The sequence below is a fragment of the Emydura macquarii genome, unplaced genomic scaffold, assembly GCF_026122565.2.
Source record: "Emydura macquarii macquarii isolate MOO-44397 ecotype Brisbane River unplaced genomic scaffold, CSIRO-AGI_Emac_v2 contig_2825, whole genome shotgun sequence".
In the NCBI taxonomy this organism is placed as follows: Eukaryota; Metazoa; Chordata; order Testudines; family Chelidae; genus Emydura; species Emydura macquarii.
In genome coordinates this window covers 794,661-813,190 of record NW_027132962.1, presented here as the reverse complement: position 1 = coordinate 813,190, position 18,530 = coordinate 794,661, and the positions used below count along the sequence as shown (strand labels likewise).

Here is an 18,530-nt window from a genome sequence, read left to right as displayed (position 1 = left end):
AGTCCTGAGGAAATGCTGTGGGAACTGCAGCCCGACTTTTTTTTTTTTTTTTTTTTTGGTATATTTGTTTTCTCTCTTCATGTAACTGAGAGGAAGGAAAGGAAGAAAGAGAAGTAACTAACTCAAATGTGCCTCACTCTGTTGTGGCTGGAGCTAGGGGACTTGGTTTGGAGGATCTAATTTCTGTTCAGTGGCAGTAAAGGGAGGCACAGACAGACACACGGACATGTCCATCTCAGCAGGCTGTTGGCTTGTTCTCTGCCTTTTCATCACTGACAAACAGGTAAGGCTGTATTACCAAGTCGATGTAGAATAAGGAGGAGTGAGCATATGAACCGTGCAGAGGTTCTTTATTCTCTCTGCACTGAAAAGATCCTAGTTATGTAGGGTTTATGGCTTCCCATAGCTGCTGTTGCTGAAAGAAGAGGGATTAACAGAAAGTTCTCCTGCCTTTTTTCTCTGCTTGGCTCCCTAGTTGTTTTTTTATGACTCGCCCTGTGTCACAAGCCTCCAACTCCCCCTCCTTTAAAAACAAAACACCGAAAACCCAAATTCCAAAACAACTCCAGAAGATCTGTAGGAAAACTGCCTGCTCCTGCCCAGAGCAGTGTGTGAGAAAATATTTGCAGTGGGGTTGTTGAAGGTTATAATTTGTATGTAGTGAAAAACAAGGCAAACTCCACCCAACTGAACAGAGTTTACTCAAAAGAGACTGTCTCGATTTTGTATTATATAGAATCATAGTAGATAGACATGGAACAGATCTGCAAGGTTATCTACTCCGTCTCCCCAACACTGAAGGATTAATCCCCTATGGTATGTTTACTATCTACCTAAGGTACCTACATGGCCCTTATTACTATAGTATCTGAGGGCTTCACAAGCTTTAATATTTTTATTTTCACAACAGCTCCATGAGATATGGAAGAGCCCCTTTGACAGATGGGGAACGGAGGCACAGAGAAATTAAAGGAGTTGCTTACGGTGACTCACCAAATTTGTCGCACAGCAGGGAATTGACCCTGGATCCCCAGGCCCAGGATAGCACCCCAAACACAGGACCATCCTTTCTATTTACAACAGAGACTATTCACTGCGTCTGTGATAGACTAAGTGGGATTTGAATCTGTGACCACGTGCATACAAAGCATAACGCTGGCCACTGCTCGACTCGTGTTCATACTTTTAGGTGTCCCCAGGAGTGGGACTTCCATCATTTCCTTTAAGGACAGCATGCCACAGCCAAGGAGCTTTATAAATACCATAGAGTGATCAGAATTTTTTCCCATATAGCTTAAATTTTCAGACTGCCACTCTGTTCTTCCTAGTTATACCTCTATGCACCACTCTAAATTATTCCTCTCTTTCCTTGGTGTTTAGACGTTTCAAATTTTGGTAGACTGTTATCATGTCCCAACATAGTCATCACTTAGCCACACTATAATTATATATACATATATTGTTTCCTCCATAAGTCAATTTCTGGAGATCCTGAATCAGTTTGGTTACTCTTATCTGAGCTCCTTGTTTTTGTCAATATTTTATTATTACTTATTATTTTTAAGTATAATTTTAAGTTCTTAGAATTGCAGTCTTGCTCAGAGTTCTGGTCCATTAGTGGGGCTTCTGTTGTGCTAGGCACTGTACAAACACAGACCAAAAAGATGATTTCTGCCCCAAACAGTTTACAATCTAATGAATGGATGCAGAATTCTAGGCGCTCTCTGCCTTATCATCTCTATGTTCTGATACTTCTGAATATGCATTGTGTGTGTGTGTGTGTGTGTGTGTGTGTGTGTGTGTGTGTGTGTGTGTGTGTGTGTGTGTGTGTGTGTGTGTGTGTGTGTGTGTGTGTGTGTGTAACCCATTCATAATATCCTGTCTACTCTCTCACCTTTGGTATCTTTCAGAATTGCTGTTAAGTTTCTTCCTCCCCTTGCATGTGAGCATTAGCCTGCACTTTTATGAGTTGTATTTAGTTTTATTGTTTTCTGATCATGTGTCTAATCTCTCTAGTTCTGATTGTATTATTTTTCCATCCTGATGGATGTACAGAAAATTTACCAATGTGGTATCATTTGCAAATCTCATTGATATTCTGTATACTTCTTCTCCAGATCATTAACAAAAAAATTTTGTTTTCCCCTCAAGTGATTTAGTTTTGAGGAGGTTGTTTCCTGTAGCCTGGTATCTGTTGCACAGTTGAACCCAAGAAATGCATCTAATTCAGGGTCCTATGCTGTAAGTCCCAGCTTACTCCAGATCCCCAAAATGAGCAGTCAGTGTGTTCCCCCTGATTTATTTCCCACTCTCCTGCAAAATTTTAAAGGGACACAAAAAATAAGAGGAGGGTGCTTTGGTATTGCTTTTATAACATATGAAGTTTTCTGTTGCACTTAAGCATGTGCTTAACTCAAAGCATGTTAGTAGCTGTTTTGCCAGATAAAGGTCATAGTTCACAACCTTCTGTGGCCAAAATGTTGGACAACAAAGATCCAAAAAGATAAGAGTCCCACGAAAAGCTGTAGTGTGGGAAAGGTTAATATTCTATGGTGCTTATTTTGTTTAATCATTAATTTTTCTAACTTCGGTACTATTTGGCATTTTCTGACATAAATAATTGGCAATGATAGAAGTGGTTTATCTGACATATCGGTAAATTTTGATTCATAATAAATGACACTGCTCTTAACTGCAAACATCTGAGAGATGTTAATATTTCCAGCTTCTATCATGCTTTCCATCTGAAAATCACAAAACCCTTGGAAACTTAAATTAAGATTTATAACCCCTCAGTGGTAAGCAGCATTTTTATTTTCACAGATGGGGAAACAGGCACAGAGAATTTGTGATTTGCCCAAATTCACACCAAAAATCTGTGGCAGAACTGGGAACAGAACCAAGACTTCCTCTCTCTCCCAGTCTTAGACATTTGCCTTATACTGTATCAGAATAGACAATATCTTCCTTCCTGACACATGATCAGCACAGCTTGTTTGTGGTACTTTATGTAAAATTCATATTTTCCCTTTATGTGCTTGATATTTGTAAAGTGCATAAGTGCCTCCTTCAGATAGGGATTAAAGATTGTGGGAATACGTATTTGTCAATATTATACGGTTTAACTGCCAGGCCTCCTTTTTTGAGTGTCAGTGAACTGAATTTACCTTCCAAACCGTACATAATACTGTGTCTGCCCATGTGGAGTGCTTGTTCAGTCAAGGCAATCAGAATTTTTAGGGCTTTAGAGAAGTTTGCCCAAAATGGAGACCTTATCCTCCCTCCCTCCTTCCCCCCCCCCCCCAAAAAAAAAAAAAAAAAAAAGCATGGTATTTATAATGGAAAAAAGCAATAATTCAATAAAGCAAAGCTGCCGTAAGGTCTCAGTCTAAAACTTTGGATTCTTTGCCATTAGAATTACAGATATTTTGATTCAATTAATTGACTAGTTAAAAATGTACTTTCAGGAAAGGGCACTTGGAGGGAAATCAGAGTGATTATAGTTGCTTTGCAGTTTCTCTGGGGTGGTACTGATGGGGGGAACAAATCTAAACTAACTGCAGAGTTTCACATAAAAGCACTAATTGTGTGGCTTATGATGCTAAAACCTTTTTTTTTTTTTTTATTAACATAAAGTGCAAATGTTGGACATCCACAGTAAGTGTAGAGTATGTATGATTATTGGATTTTCCATCCATAATTTGAAACACTCTATCAACTCTCCATTAATATTAAGCTTTGTAACCAACATGTGCCCAAAATAAAGGAATCTTCCTTTCCCCCTGAAACGCAACCAAACATGCTTACAGCAAATTTTACAAGTTAACAAAATACAGAGCATTCTAATAATTGCAGCAAATCATGAAAAATATATTAGATCTTGTGGCTGGAGAGCAAGATTTTTTTCCCCATACATCAATATATATAGAAGTGAAGCACAGTTCAAACACAGTAATTCCAATTGAGCCATAGTAATGATCCATCCACTAGCATTGCACTGGTACTACCACTGTTAATCATTCACTGGCTCAAAAGAGAGAAAATTCCATGGATAGCTCTTCAAAAACAAATAGTTGGAGACATGAAGAATTCACACTCTGAAACAGGCTGTATTGATTTAAATAAAAGTGATTTAAATCACAAATATAATCATGATTTCAATCAGCAAGCAGGAAAACTTGATTTAGATTATTGATTTTAATCATGTTTTGCTTTTATACTTTTTTTATTATTTTCCCTAAAGAAAGGTTGATTTTCATTTGTTGGTAACCATTAAAAAAACGTTGATTTGCAATGAAACCATTACACTAAATTTGGTGATGGTTTTTTTTGTTTTTGTTTTTGTTTTTGCTAAGCAGTAGGATATAGTATATGAGTACATATTTATTTATGCAATTATATAGTTTAACTTACACATCAGATTCTTAATTTTTTCACTTTTTATTCTGTTAGAAAATGATGAATGATGCATTTCTTATTTACTAGATGGTGATTTATTTTTTACTTGTGATTCATCTCAGTCTCTTTGGATAGAAATTCAAATTAAATTAAAAATGCACACAACAGCATTTTATTCATTGATTTTAATTAAATAAACTACCTTAAGTATTTTGGATACATAAGAAAAAAAGTTTATCAAAACATGTTTTGCATTTAAAGCTGATTTATTAAACCAAGGAAGTATTATCAATACTTAATGAATTGAACTGATTATTTCTGATCATTACGTCCATCAAGATTTTAGAACTAGTAGATTTAATCCTCTCACAATTCTTCACTAGTTTTGATTCTTAGATTGGAAGAAGAAAATAAGTTTTCTCTTCTTTTTCAACTCCCTCTGGTTTCATAACTTTGAATGAACTAGTCATTGAATTGAATTAGTTCAATTCAGCTGAATAAACTGAATGAAGAAAATATTCTCTCTGCATTTGCAGAAAAGGCTACTGTTGTCAAAAGATGGTTTAGCACTTCAACTCTCGTTCCAGGTGTTAGCCAGTGACTCCACCAGTTTAGTGGCCTGACTTTCTTTAAAACTTGGCAGCAAACATATACTGCTTAATATTATATTTTGTATTTAATTTAAGTTATTTTACTAGATTATAATTAGTTTAGGCCTCAACACAGGTTATCAATGTAAAATTTAATTGTGAGTGTTTGTTAATTTAAAAAAAAAATCTACATTTAATTTAAATATAAAAAAACTAATTTAAATTTAAGACATCCATTGTTTTTAGTTCATAGATTTTTATCCACCCTGCTCTGAAAGGTAGAAAATGGCAGGAGTATAAAATATATAAGAGGTGCCACCTGAATAGATTATTTAAAGTTATTTACAGGAGTCATGCTGAGGTCAAATTATTGTTACTATTAGCTGTATTGTGGCAGCACTTAATCTTTGGAAAATTGTAATACTTTAGTCTAATCCAGGTTATTGGGCTCAATACAGGGAAAAATGAGAGGAATTTAGTGCCTGTGTTGTGCACGAGGTCAGACTAGATGATCTGATGGTCCCTTCTGGCCTTAAATTCTGACTCTATGATACTTAGGAGTCACAGTCACAGACCAAGACTCCATTGGTTTAGGTTCTGTACAGACACCCAACAAAAGGTGGGCCTTGCCCCAGAGCGCTTACAATCCAACTATAAGACACAAGATAAATGATGGATACAGACAGTCAGGTGGGGGAGCATAAGGAAACAATGAGACATTGGGCCATCTCATGCTATGATGATTATTCTTTTTCTGTCTATACTGAACTGTGGTCAGACACATACTTCATCATTTTCCTTACCATATTTCTTGGAGATTATATTTTCTGTCTTTTACTGGAACCTTAGTTTGTCAAGTGACACTGGGTAACATTCTGGATACTGCTGTTAACATTTGATTTTAATTATGTTCATGCTGGTATTGGTTGCTTGGAAAAAGTACTGCACAGAGCTACAGTTATTTAAAATGGAAGCGCTCAACTAATGAGAGAAGCAAATATTTGAGTGCAATACATGCAGTATAAAACTAAAGAGCAGTTTAGATAAATTGCACTATAGACTTAGATAGGCTTTACGTCATACAATTAATGAATCGGTTTACAGAAAATGCAGCATTCTCCCCTTTTATGACTTACCTACAGTTGGTAGAAAGTACAAAGTTCAGGGACTCGTAGATTGTAGAACAAAGACTTACACAGCAACTGCTGAAAATTGCAGGCTTTGCTGTGGCAGAGAGCCCAATAATGTAACATAGTACACGTTTCCTTAATGTTGCTTCTAGGTTGTCTCCATTCCACTGGAGGAGAGTGCATGAAGTTTCAAAGCTGAGGCCTGCTAACCTCCACTTTTCTCCTTGCTCACTTTCACCCACACTTAGGTGCTATTTGTGACATGATCTCTTTACTGATAATGGGAACTTTGGAATGTAGTTAGGTGCAGGTTAGAGGAGAGTGATGCTGATTTATACCCGCTAGGATCTGGTCCGTCATATCCTGATATTGTGACAACTTTACTTGAATAATGCACCCCTTTCCAGTATTTCTTTTCTGTCTGACTTTTTAGATTGTGAGCTCTTCAGGGTGGGGACTTGGCCTTTCTTTGTGTTTGCACAGCCCTTAGAGTGTGTAAGTGCAACCAAAACCAAATAGAAATTAGTAATAATAGGACAGGGCCTTATCTTGCTCCCACTGAACTCAATGGCAGTGCTGCTATTCATGCAAACTAGAGTAGTTTGGGGCCCAGAAGGGGAGTGTGCAAATTCTACCCAGGATGGAGGGCTATTTCTCCCCAAAAGTTTTTCAAGTTCCCAGAACATCTCACTTTCACTCCCCACTTCCCTCTCTGAGGGAGTCCTACTTAGATACTGCCCAATAACTAATGCTTGATTCTGTTTTCTGTCAATATTCTAGGTAAACAGGTGAGGCTGTCTTTTGATGGGCACGTGTTTAACAGCAGTAAGCAAAATGTATTTGTGACAGGAACCTTACCTGGTTTTTAGCAAAAATGAAATCAATCTCCCCACCTTCCTCCAGTTCAGATCTCACATAGATGTATGGGTGAGTAGTGAAGCAGGGCTAGGGAGTGAAAACCCAGACTATGGCTACACTACAGCTTAAGTTGATGTAAGTTATGTCACACAGGAGGGTGAATTAGTCACCCTTCTGAGTGACAAAATTTATTCTGATTTAGCCCTGTCCACACAGGTGCTTATGTCGGCGGGAGACCGCCACCTGCAGGGAGAGCTCTCTCCCATCATCTGAGAGTGGCTACACTAGAGAGTTTACCCTCTAATGTAGCCAAAGCCCCAGTTGGGCTCTCAAAGCAGAGCCTGGCAGCTGCAGCTCCTTGTGGCTTTATTCACTTCCAAAGAGAAGTAAACTAAACCGAATTAAGGCCACTTTCGATTCTGAATAACAGCATCCACACACAGGGATTTAATACATTTTTAACTAATCCACTTCAAAGTCAGATTTTTAGTTAATTCAGATTAACTTTCCTGGACCTCTCCAGGTAGTCAAGCCATAACGTTCAAGTATAGCTATGGAGAAAGATCTTAGCTCAGTAAAAGGGTTTCTTTTTCTTGCAAGACTAGCCAGTTCAATCCCCCCTGCCAGTTTACGGTACTTGATCCGCCAGAAGGAAAATGATGTAATTTGCCTTCACCATTTCGTGGCTAAATAAATAAATAGGGTTTGTTCAGGGTTGGTACAGAATTTATTTAGTTGTGGCAAACTGTTTCTTCTTGCATGTTTTATTGTCTTCAGTATCTTTTAGCATTGTTGGAACAATGGTTTGAGAGCTCAGGCCTTATATCTGCCTACATTGATAAATCATTTTTTAAGGTAATGGAATATGTGGTAAAATTGATACATTAAGGATCGGATCCAAAACTAATTGAAGTCAGTGGGAATCTTTCCATTGACTTCATTGGTCTTTGGATCATGCCCTGCATACACAGCAAATAGCAGTCCTTTAGGATGACTACTAAGGAATGAAGGCCCATATTCTCAAACGTATTTGGGCTCCTAACTCCCGTTGAAATCAATGGGAGTTTGGCACCTAAATACCTTTGAAGATCTGGGCCAAAGTAACCAATGAGCTCAGTGCTGCAGTTCTGCCTTTACTCTTATAAAGGCAGCAGGATTGGTCTCTGTGTTTCCTGTTACTCTGATAGGGAAGAAGTTATAGACCTGATCATGCAGTTCTTGCTCAGATGATCAGACTGTATGATTTATTTCAAGACTGGATAGCCTGTGTGTGTGAGGAGCACCCATTTTATACAGCCCCCTCCCAAAGGAATGGCTGCATCCCTGAAAATACCCCTGTTACTGCTGCCTGAAGAATCATGCCTAAATAATCCACCAGAGAATCTGACATATTAAAAGGCAGGAAGTAGCGAAAAAACAATAATCCTTAGCAGCCAGCTCCTCATAGACACACACTCCCTCATGCTACTCTTTGGTTCCAACAGGGGCTGTGTGAAGGTAAAGCTTGCAGGATCATACATTACACTCCTGTTGTCTGCTGTATTACGCTGCATTCCGGTAGCCTGTTGAGCAAAAGGGTACATGTCACTATGCTTGCTGTCACTTGTTTAATAACAAGTACTTGTCAAAAGACTTCTTTAATTTATTGCTAATTTTAGCTTTTCTTTTCTTCTGTGTATTTTTTTAGTTTTCTATAAACATATAAAAGGTATCTTTGCTTTATGTACATACACCACACACCCAAATAACTTCTGTTAAATTTCCTGTAAGTATTCAAAGATTTATAGACTTTAAGAACAGAAGAAACCATTATGATCATTTAGTCTGACATCCAGTATAACACAAAAGTGGAGTTCTGCTCAGTAATTCCTGCAGCAAGCCCATAGCTTTAGGTTTATTAAGGAAGCAAAAAATAACACCTATGCTGTATACATAAAACAGAGCAGGGACCTGTCACACTAGGTGATGTCTCTGTGGAGCCTCTTTAAGGTGAACACCAGTGTCAATTCTGATCATCATTGTGACTGTAGATAAAGAAAAAAGCAAACATAGAGCTTCAGTTCTTTTTTTACATTTCTTTTGTCTTAAATAGGTTTGCCCATGCAGGCTTCTTCCAGCTAAGCATATCTTTACATATATTTAGACTTTCGGAGGTTTTTTTTGTTTTGTTTTTTTTCCTGAGTGGCTACAGAATGTTGTTTTTAGTCAAATTGTGATTTTCCCCCTCCTTCTTTTATAGTCGGTTGGGTTTTAAATATTTTGACAGTCTGTTTAAAAGTAAATCATTTTTAAAAGAAAAAAATGCTTATAGGTAACATGGTCTAGTGTATGGTTCCCAAACTTTATTGGTTCATGTACCACCCTCTTAAAAATTGATATTAGAAGTACAACATGCAAATCTCTCCTTTTTGTACATATTTATTTTAGGCCTTATTAACTTTAACTTAAGGATTTCTGGGCTCTGTGGTAAAATAAATGCCTAAGGAAGCCTAAATAGTTTGATTATAACTAGGGCTGGCTAGGGTGGGTCTAGTTTGGACCACAAATTCTGCTCTGGACCTGAGAAAACTTCCCAATGAATATTTTCTTGAAACGGATACATTTCCATGAAAAGGTTTTGGGTTCATGGAATCAGCATTTTCCACTGAAAAGCACTGTATTGAAAGGTCCCTGTCCTGCTCTAATTCTAACTTCCTTTTTAAATAATGAATTAGCTATTATAATTTGTCTTTTGTGTTACTCAAATTACAAGAAACCATTAAATGTATTAAGTGTAGATTGTTCTTGAACATGAGCCAAAGTTCACTTTGCTTCCCTTTTATAAAAATTAAACTCAGAGAAAGACAAAACATTTGAAGTAGCAATTGGCTAAAACAAATAAAGTGCCACTAGCGAGAAGTGAGTGTGAGGTGGGTGGTGGGGTTTCGGGCTGTATCTTTTTGTATCTGTGATTTGTCCTGATGGTGATTGTAATTTTTAGTTCAAAGTTTTTATTTAAATAAACATGAACCCAAAGGGATGGGTGTCTGGTTGGGTTTGTGTATGGGGGGGTTCACAGTAGAGGGATAGGGGAGTCTTGAGTTGTGTGGCTCAGCACAAGCGGAAAGCTAGCCCCAGTGGAAAGCCAGCCAGCTGTGCACCAGATCAGAGTATGGTGCCCCATGACAGCCGCAGCATCTAACACACTGCTAAATAACACTACTGTGTTGGCGAGTGTTAGTCATCGTTATGGCTGAAAGCAGCCAGGAGAGTGCATTTTGCTTCTTGGGTATTCATTCTCTGGTACGCTGCAGTACATGTGACGTCTATCCATTTGAAACTGAAAGGTATTTCTTACATTTTTTTTCAAGCATTTCTGGCATAGGATCCCCTGCTCTAGTGAACAGGACACTAGACAGAGGACCCAGGAGAGATAGGCTTTGTCCCTACAGTGCTGTGTTATTTCATAAGTCACTTCAGCTCTCTTTCCCTTCCTAGCATTTGTCTGTCTTGTCTATTTAGACACTAGGTTTTTCAGGGCAAGCCTATGTCTGTATATGTTGCTCCCCCATAATGGGGCCTGATCTCACTGAGAGGTTCTGGCTGCTATTGTAGGCAAGGTAAGAATATTTAGACTCCCTAAACAACCCAGTGATTTAAAATAAGCATTAAATATATATACATGTGCTTTGTGTATTGACACCTGTCTGATTGTTATCTGTGGTGGATGAATGTTACATATATGATGGTGAGTTTTAAATCCCACTGAGAAGCTAAAGGAAGGCTAGTTAATTCACAGATTCAGTAGCCTTCTCAACCCTGATCAATCTATGGTCTATTTTATCTAATCTAACCTACTAAGGTTCTTATCTGCCCTACCCCATCATGATAAGATATGTTTGGACAACGCCACAACTTCTGCTCCTTCGCACAGTCTGCATAAAATAAATGGCTTTGGAGGGCTTGTAATCAATTAATGGTTCTTCCTGGTGATAGAGTACTGTCACTGGTCAGGAAATACCTCATAACTGGATTTGCTCCCCCGCTGCTTGTTAAAAAGAGCCCATAGAAACAATGACAGTATGCAATGCGATCATTAAGGACTAGACTTGTTTAATGCATCTCTCCATTACCTGTCAATAATTCATAGATATTTTTTAAATCTCCATATTAATTATTGTTTTTTCTTACTAATTTGGGTCTGGGAAGAATTCAAGATCTAGCAAGTTTACAAGGATTCATTTGTAAGAGTGAAATAGCGTTCAGTCTTCATTCTATCTTAGCCCTTTGCATTTCCTGACTCTGTTTTACCATCTGATGCTGGCTATGTGATGTGGTTTACTGGTCACTGGAAAGTTGACATCACCAAAACCATTTCATTCACAGTCTGAATTACAGAGCTTCAAATGAATAGCTGGAACTGCACAGTGTCCTCTATGTGCTTTGTGAATGGATTTTCATGAGCATTAAATTAAGACTGTATGTGGAAGGACGTATGTCTGTCTAACTCGGATTATGCCTTTTCAGTATAAATCTTCCATCTCCTTTTAATCTCTAATCTCTCCCTATGCTTTTAAGCCTCCTCCAACAACATTATTTTTTTAACTAGTGAATCACTCATTGGAATTGCTTACACAAATCCATCTCTGTGAGGAATAGGAAACCTGAGGCTGTATTGTGCCATCTGCATTTAGGCAGAGTTCCCCATTGATTTTACATTAGGGCTTCATGATTTGAGTTAGCATATGCTAGAGTTCAGCCATACATGATTTGGATGGATGCTGATTAAAAAAGTAAATAACCCGTTTGTTATCAGTTTCTGACACCTTCAGCAGCATGGTGGTTTTGGTTCTTTTGTGTTTCATCATGGGATAGCAAGAGACTAATGCGGTTGCAGTGCAGTTTAGGACTGTTGCAGAAGAAAGAAGAGAACTGATAAGTAATATTAGTGATGTGGCAAAAAGGGTGGAAGATACAAAACTTTTAAATGTGAAGGGTTGGCACCTTGTCTGTGAAGAAGGGAGAAGTGTATTTTTTAGACAGAAGAAACTATGGCAGAGCCAGTCCCAGTTGAAAAATAAGATGGCTGGTTTAAATTGCTGTTGGTCAGACATCACTGGGCAAATCCCAGTTCTCAGGGTGAAGACACACACCTAAAGAGCAGTGGAATCATCAGAGTTCTGCATCATGGACAAGTGATGGTCTGAAAATCAAGGTGTTTCTCCTGCTTTTAATATCACTATTAATACCAAACTCATGAGTTTAAAAATCAGTTGAGGTTGTGTGGCAGGATATAACATTGCTCACTCTCCTACATTAGGTCTGCATTCCAAAAAGGAGTTAAAATATGATTTGGTCAGTAAAATGGTCAGCAATGACTTGAAGATCCCTTGGAAGCAGATAAATTGAGTAAGAAGGTGCTATTTTTAAATAGTTACTTATTGTCAATAACTGCACTTTAAATAAATGTTATCTTTACAAATCTGAGAATATCACAAACAATTCACACTGAGCCTCAGATTTTTTGACCAGAAATGACATATTAAAAAAACTGTGGAAACCCCCTAGCTTGTTCTTCCAGTTTTTTTTTCTTTTGAAGGAAAAGGGCCCGTGCAATTCTATCCTCTTTCTCTGATATGTCTGTCTGAATATTCATTTGAGCGAGAAAGTAATTTTAGCACTTATGACACACAGTTTCTGCTGCCATCAGATTGCTCAACAGCACTAAAAATAAATATTTCTTTAAACCTGAAGGCAGGAATCTGAATTCTGTTAATCCCCGCTTCAGAAGCACCTGTGTGTGTTTTTAAATGTCTGACTAACACAGTTCAGCTTTATAGCTGTGATTCATTAAAACAAAAGTTCTTAGAGCATGCAAGCACTCATATACCTGCCTACCTTTTGAGCCCGTACATTCTCCCAGTGAAGTCAATGCAACTACTCATAATCTTAAAACTAAACATGTGCTGAAGTGCTTTGCAGAATCAGGGCCTTATGAAAACCAGAGGGAGATTTTTCTTAATTCTATGTTTTGTCCATCCATTGGAGATGGATACAGTTCTGAGGTGATACATATTTGAGCAGACAGACTGGATTACGTTTAAGGATTACAGCAAAAAAACTTGTGCTTAACCTATAATTAAAAATATGAAAAATCTTTAAAAAATATGACTGACATTCTTTTAAATGTTAATTTTCATATGTTCATAGGGTCCAGTGAAAAGAATCACCAGTACTGAGACTGGTAAAAGAATGACTGAGTTTGTTTAATTTATTTCAGATTAGGTTTTTTTACATTTTTATTTATTTATTTGTTATTTGTAAGATTATGTACAACTACCTGTGAAAATTTGACCCTCTTTCCACACATGCCAATACAGTGTATTATTAGAATAATCAGGATTTATATGTACAGAATTATTAGTGGAGAAGAGGAAAGATGGCCTAGGGGTTAATGTTATTGTTTAGGACTCCAGAGACCTGTGTTCAATTCCCCATTCTGCTATAGACTGCTTGTGTGACCCTGGGCAAGTAACTTAGTCTCTTTGTCTCCCAGCTGTAAAATGGGATACTAGTACCTCACAGGTGTTATGAAAAGAAATCCATTAAAGACTGAGGTGCTCAAGTACTACACTGATAGGGCCGTATAAGAGCTTGATTTTCCACCAGCCAAAAAAAACGGTTATGTGCAGTTTGGCACTGAGGTACAATCCTCCTGGAGACCCTTACATGAGTAGTTCCATTGACTTCAGTAGGATTGCTCACAAAATATAACCCCTTAGAAATACAGTTTTGCAACATCCAGCCCATTTTTTAAAGGGAAAAAAAAGTTTCCAACTCCCAGTTTAACAACAAAGTCTTTTGTCAGTTTGAGATTATAGCTTCAGCCTGCCTCACAAATGGAAGTTCTTCTTAGCTGGTGATACCAAGGACTAAGACTTCCCAAACACAATCTAAAATAAAAGATCCGTTCCCCAGCTGCTTTCATTTAGCTTTTTATCTTCTCTCTTCCACCCCAATGTATATGCTCTTCAGTACCATCTGAGGGCTTGTCTACACTTACCTCGGAGATTCGGCATCAGTGGACCGGAGTTATGCAAACTACGCAAAAAACTTGCGTAACTCCCATTGACTTCTGTGCTTCTCTTCTGCGCGCCATCTTCACTGCACTGCGCCAATGGGAACCGCGTTCCTGTCTATGCAGTGCTACACCACTTGAGACGGTGTTCTTAATACATTGATTTCTGGATTGACTGAGCAGGTCTTCACTGACCGCTCAGTCGATCCTGATGTGTCGATCTGACAGCAGCTAATTTGCTGCCATCAGTGAAGATGTAGCCTGATACAGACCCAGAGTCCCTTCCTCTCTAGGACAAAGATTCTCCCCCTTCTTCCCCCTGCATTATGTGGCTAGGTTTTCATTTGAATTGAGATGAATATAAGAAATTTGGTGTTATGAACAGCTGGATGTTGATATTTTTCCTGTTTACTTCACTGGAAGTGCAAATAAGAGAAGACAGTATCAAGGCATTTTACTAGGATGCTACCATAGAAAGGAGTGTTAATGGTCACAATGTGTGTGTAGATAGATAGATGTGGAAGAATATACTGTAAATGTAACAATAACATCTTTCTTATAAAACAGTGGAGGTATACAGAGTTCCATAATAGGTAACTAAGTAACCAGCTCTTAGCCCAGATTCCAAACATAAGAGGAACCACCGAAGAGTTATCTGTATAGGTTGCCTGTCCATTCATGCAGTTTTTAATTTTAAAAAATGATTCCCCAACCTTTGGCTCAATGTTCTAAAATAAATTTCCATATCCTTCCTTAAAATTAAGGCCTTTGTCCTCTTTTAATGTTTCAGTTATTTTAACTCTCCCAGCTAAAGAGGAACTTTCAAGCTGGAGCAAACAAGGAAGAAAAGAACTTTTTGTACAACAAGCAAGTGACTCGACCAGTTGTTTGCCACATTCACAAATAGTTGTGAATAAGCATTTATTCATTCACAGCCTTTCCTCTCTTTGTATGATCCTGCAGTGAAGTCACAACTCTGGGGCTCGGCCTTTTACCACCTTATGACCATTTTAATGTGATGTCAGAAATTCAATAGATTGCAGGAATATGTTAGAACAAGTGGGTCCCAATCTTTTTGGCTCAAGGACCTCAAATATAATTTTTACAACCCTGAAGGGCCACCAGTCTCTCAACTCATAAAAAATGTATTGACGCACACACCATTAAGGGCTAGAAATCACTACATATTTAAAGTAAACGTTTTGTTGCTACTGTGCTCATTTTTTCATTCACTATTTTACACCTACAGATTACTCGCAGTATGTCACACACTCACAGACAAAGCACTAGTGTAGATGAGTGACTGTCACTACACACTGAAGCACATAGCCTGGCAGCTAAGTCACAGTGGGTGACCTGCTAAGTGCAGGCCAAATCTGAAGGCATTGATTTTTAGAGTCCTCCCCTCCTCAAGCATGGTGGGTCCTGGCTGCTCCACCAGCAGCTTCCCCACCGCCTTCTCCTCCCCCTTTCCTCCCCTTCCCAGTGCAGCCAGATGGAAGGAGTTCAGCAAGGAGGCTGCCTCCTCACTGATCTCCCTTCAATGGTGTACCATGGGTCTCTGGCATCCAGGGGCCAAGCCTGTGTTTGAGCACTTCCTGCCTCACACGTCTCCTTGGGCAGGGCAGGAGGAGTCCCAGCACCACTCCCCAGCTGCCCTGGGGAGAGGGGTCTGTACCTGCGGGGGTGGGGGGGTGGGGCATGAAGCCTGGGGGGGGCACAAATGCAGGCTTGGCTCTGCCACACACACACTCACACCCGCACTTACCCACTGCATGGTGCCCGCCTCTCTCACTCCAGCTCCACAGCCCAGCCCCAGCTTGGATGGGTCAGCCTCACCCCCCCGGCCTGGGTCGGGGGGTGCTGGGCGAGCCCTGCCCTTCACGATGTGCAGGGTGCAGGAGGCACTGGAGGGGCTGGCACCCCCTATCCCCTGCATGTCATGAGGGGCTGTCCCAGCACCCCCCCACACAGGCTGGCGCCCGGGGGCCTGGGCTCCCCGCCCACCCCTTGTTATGTCACTGTCTCCCGGCCCCTGGCTGCATCAGGGAAACCACACACATCCAGTAGCCCCATGTGCACCAACTGGGTCCCTAGGCAGAGGGTCCCTTCTGAAGCCAGGGGGATGGGAGATCAGTGATCCCCTCCCTCTGTCTCTAGCAGGGACCCCAATGCCTATGGACACAGGCAAAGCACTTTGCTGTGCTCCCAGCTACAGCCACAGGGAGCGGAGCACTGATCACCCATCCCCTTGGCTGCAGCAAGGAGCCTGCACCGGTCTTATTGCCCAGCTGCAACATCCTCCACCTGGGTCCTCAGGCGGCGGCTCCCTTCTGCAGCCAGCAGGAGGGGAGTGGCGGGTCACTTTGTTAGACCCCCGTGGGCCACCTGGGCCACAGGTTGGGAACCATTGTGTTAGAACATTGTCCACAAGATAGTGAATAACACTGTCATTCAGCCAGGGGGCTGGCCTGTCCTGTTTTTACTGCATTTATGGGACTAGTTAACATCTTGCCTGGATGTACAGCGCCCTGAATACTAAAGAGCATTATTCAGGGGGAAAGGATAATGGGAGGTGCAGTAGCAAGAACTATAATTATTATTATATGGTGGGAGCCCTGGTCATGGACCAGGACCCATTTGTGCTAGGTGCTGTACAAAAGAACAAAAAAGGTGGTCTCTGCCCCCAAAGCGTTTACAATCTAGGTAAAACATAAGAGACAACAGGAGACAGACAGGAGCACAAGGGCACAATGAAACAAAAGAACTATGTTTGCAGGACTGGACCCTTAGTATGTCTCGGGATTATTATTATTTATTATTAGTAGCATTAGACACTGGTGGCATTCAGTCCCATACAATAGTTCCAGAGGGGTAGCCGTGTTAGTCTGTATACAAGCACATACAAAGACGTAGTCCTTGACCTAAGGATCTTACAATGCAATTCAGATGCAACTAATACCATGGAAAGACACAGAAATAATGCACTAGAGTATGGTTCAAACTGAAAAGAAGCAGGTAATGTGAAATAAGTGTCCTTTAAGCAAGAGAAGGAGCTGATCTGGCACAGAAGTAAAGGAGGTAATTCTAAGCCACAAGACCCACCTGGTGCATGGTCAGAGTGGGTGAAGGATATAAAAACACTGGAAACTGGAAAGGAGGAAAGGGAACAAGAGGAGAATAGGAGGAAACAAAAGGAGAGATGTGAGCAGGGAAATGGAAACTGATATAAATTTCATTCTAGCTGCGTACATGGTACTTTTATATCATGCTGTATATCGAAAGCATGACATCTGCAGGAATGCCAACATGCGTTCCTCAAAGAAATAAGCCAGAGCACTGTAGACAATATTTCAACAGCTACATCCAATTACAATGACGAATTAATCAAAAATTAAATAAGGGTTTTGAAGTGTCTTAAATAATATAAAAGGCACAATTAACACTAGGATGGCTGCATTACTCTCCGGTGGTAAAAGAAGGAGTGAGTGCTGCAAGTCAGTCTGTGTGCTAATGAAAATCAACATTCCACACTGTTGTGTACTTTCTATATGCTTCTTATGTGACAATTTTTTTTAAGGGATGCTAGAATTTTTGCTTAATTTCATTGTAGACAAGACTCCTCTGAAGCCATGTTGTATATCCCAATGGGAAGTTGGGAACTTCTCCTTTTCAATGGTATAAATACTATGTTGCCAAATCAGGGACTTTAAACCCGGCACTGGTCTGGTATTAAATCTTGCCAGACCTGGCTCTTGGGTTAGATTCATTTTGGTGGGGAGACAGGAAGCATTTCTGTCAGGTTCCTTTTTATTTTTTTATTAAAATAATGGTTATTTGAAGCTGTTTTTTGTGTGTGTGTGTGGGGGGGGGGATTCAAATGTCAGAGTACACTGCTGGGGGAGATAGAGTCATAGATTTTAAGGTCAGGAGGGACCATTGAGTCCGACTGTCTGTATATTGCAGGCCGCAGAACGTCACCCACCCACTCCTGAAATAGACCCCCCTAGCCTCTGGCTGCGTTACTGAAGTCCTCAAATCCTGGTTTAAAAACTCCAAGTTACAGAGAATTCACCATTTATACTAATTTAAACTTGCAAGTGCCCCGTGCCCCATGCAGCAGAGGAAGGTGAAGCCCCCCAGGGTCTCTGCCAATCTGACCTAGGAGAAAATTCCTTTCCTACCCAAACTGTGACAGTCAGTTAGACCCTGAGCATGTGGGGAAGACCCATCAGGCAGATACCTGGGAAAGAGTCCTCTGTAGTAACTCAGAGCCCTCCCCCTCTAGTGTCCCATCTCTCGCTGTTGTGGATGTACTGTGTAAGAGAAGAGGTAAAAAAATGCATGATAAATTGCAGAATCATGTTATTTATTTTTCACATGGCTGTCACAGCTCTCTGTGTGTGTCTATATTATCAAGTTTATATTGGTTTGTCTGCAGGCTTTTGATGATGAAACGTACGTCTGTGCTGTGTAATATTTATTATTTTGCAATAT

The 18,530-nt window shown here is 39.9% G+C and overlaps 1 protein-coding gene across 1 annotated transcript in view; it reads left to right on the top strand.

The window, feature by feature from the left end:
* Positions 1-226: 226 nt before the first annotated feature.
* Positions 227-18,530, top strand: part of TNFRSF11A (TNF receptor superfamily member 11a) — a 38,882-nt gene continuing 20,578 nt past the window's right edge. Inside the window, exon 1 of the mRNA XM_067567938.1 lies at positions 227-283. Coding sequence (XP_067424039.1) covers positions 227-283 — 57 coding nt within the window. The remainder of the gene's footprint in view (positions 284-18,530) is intronic.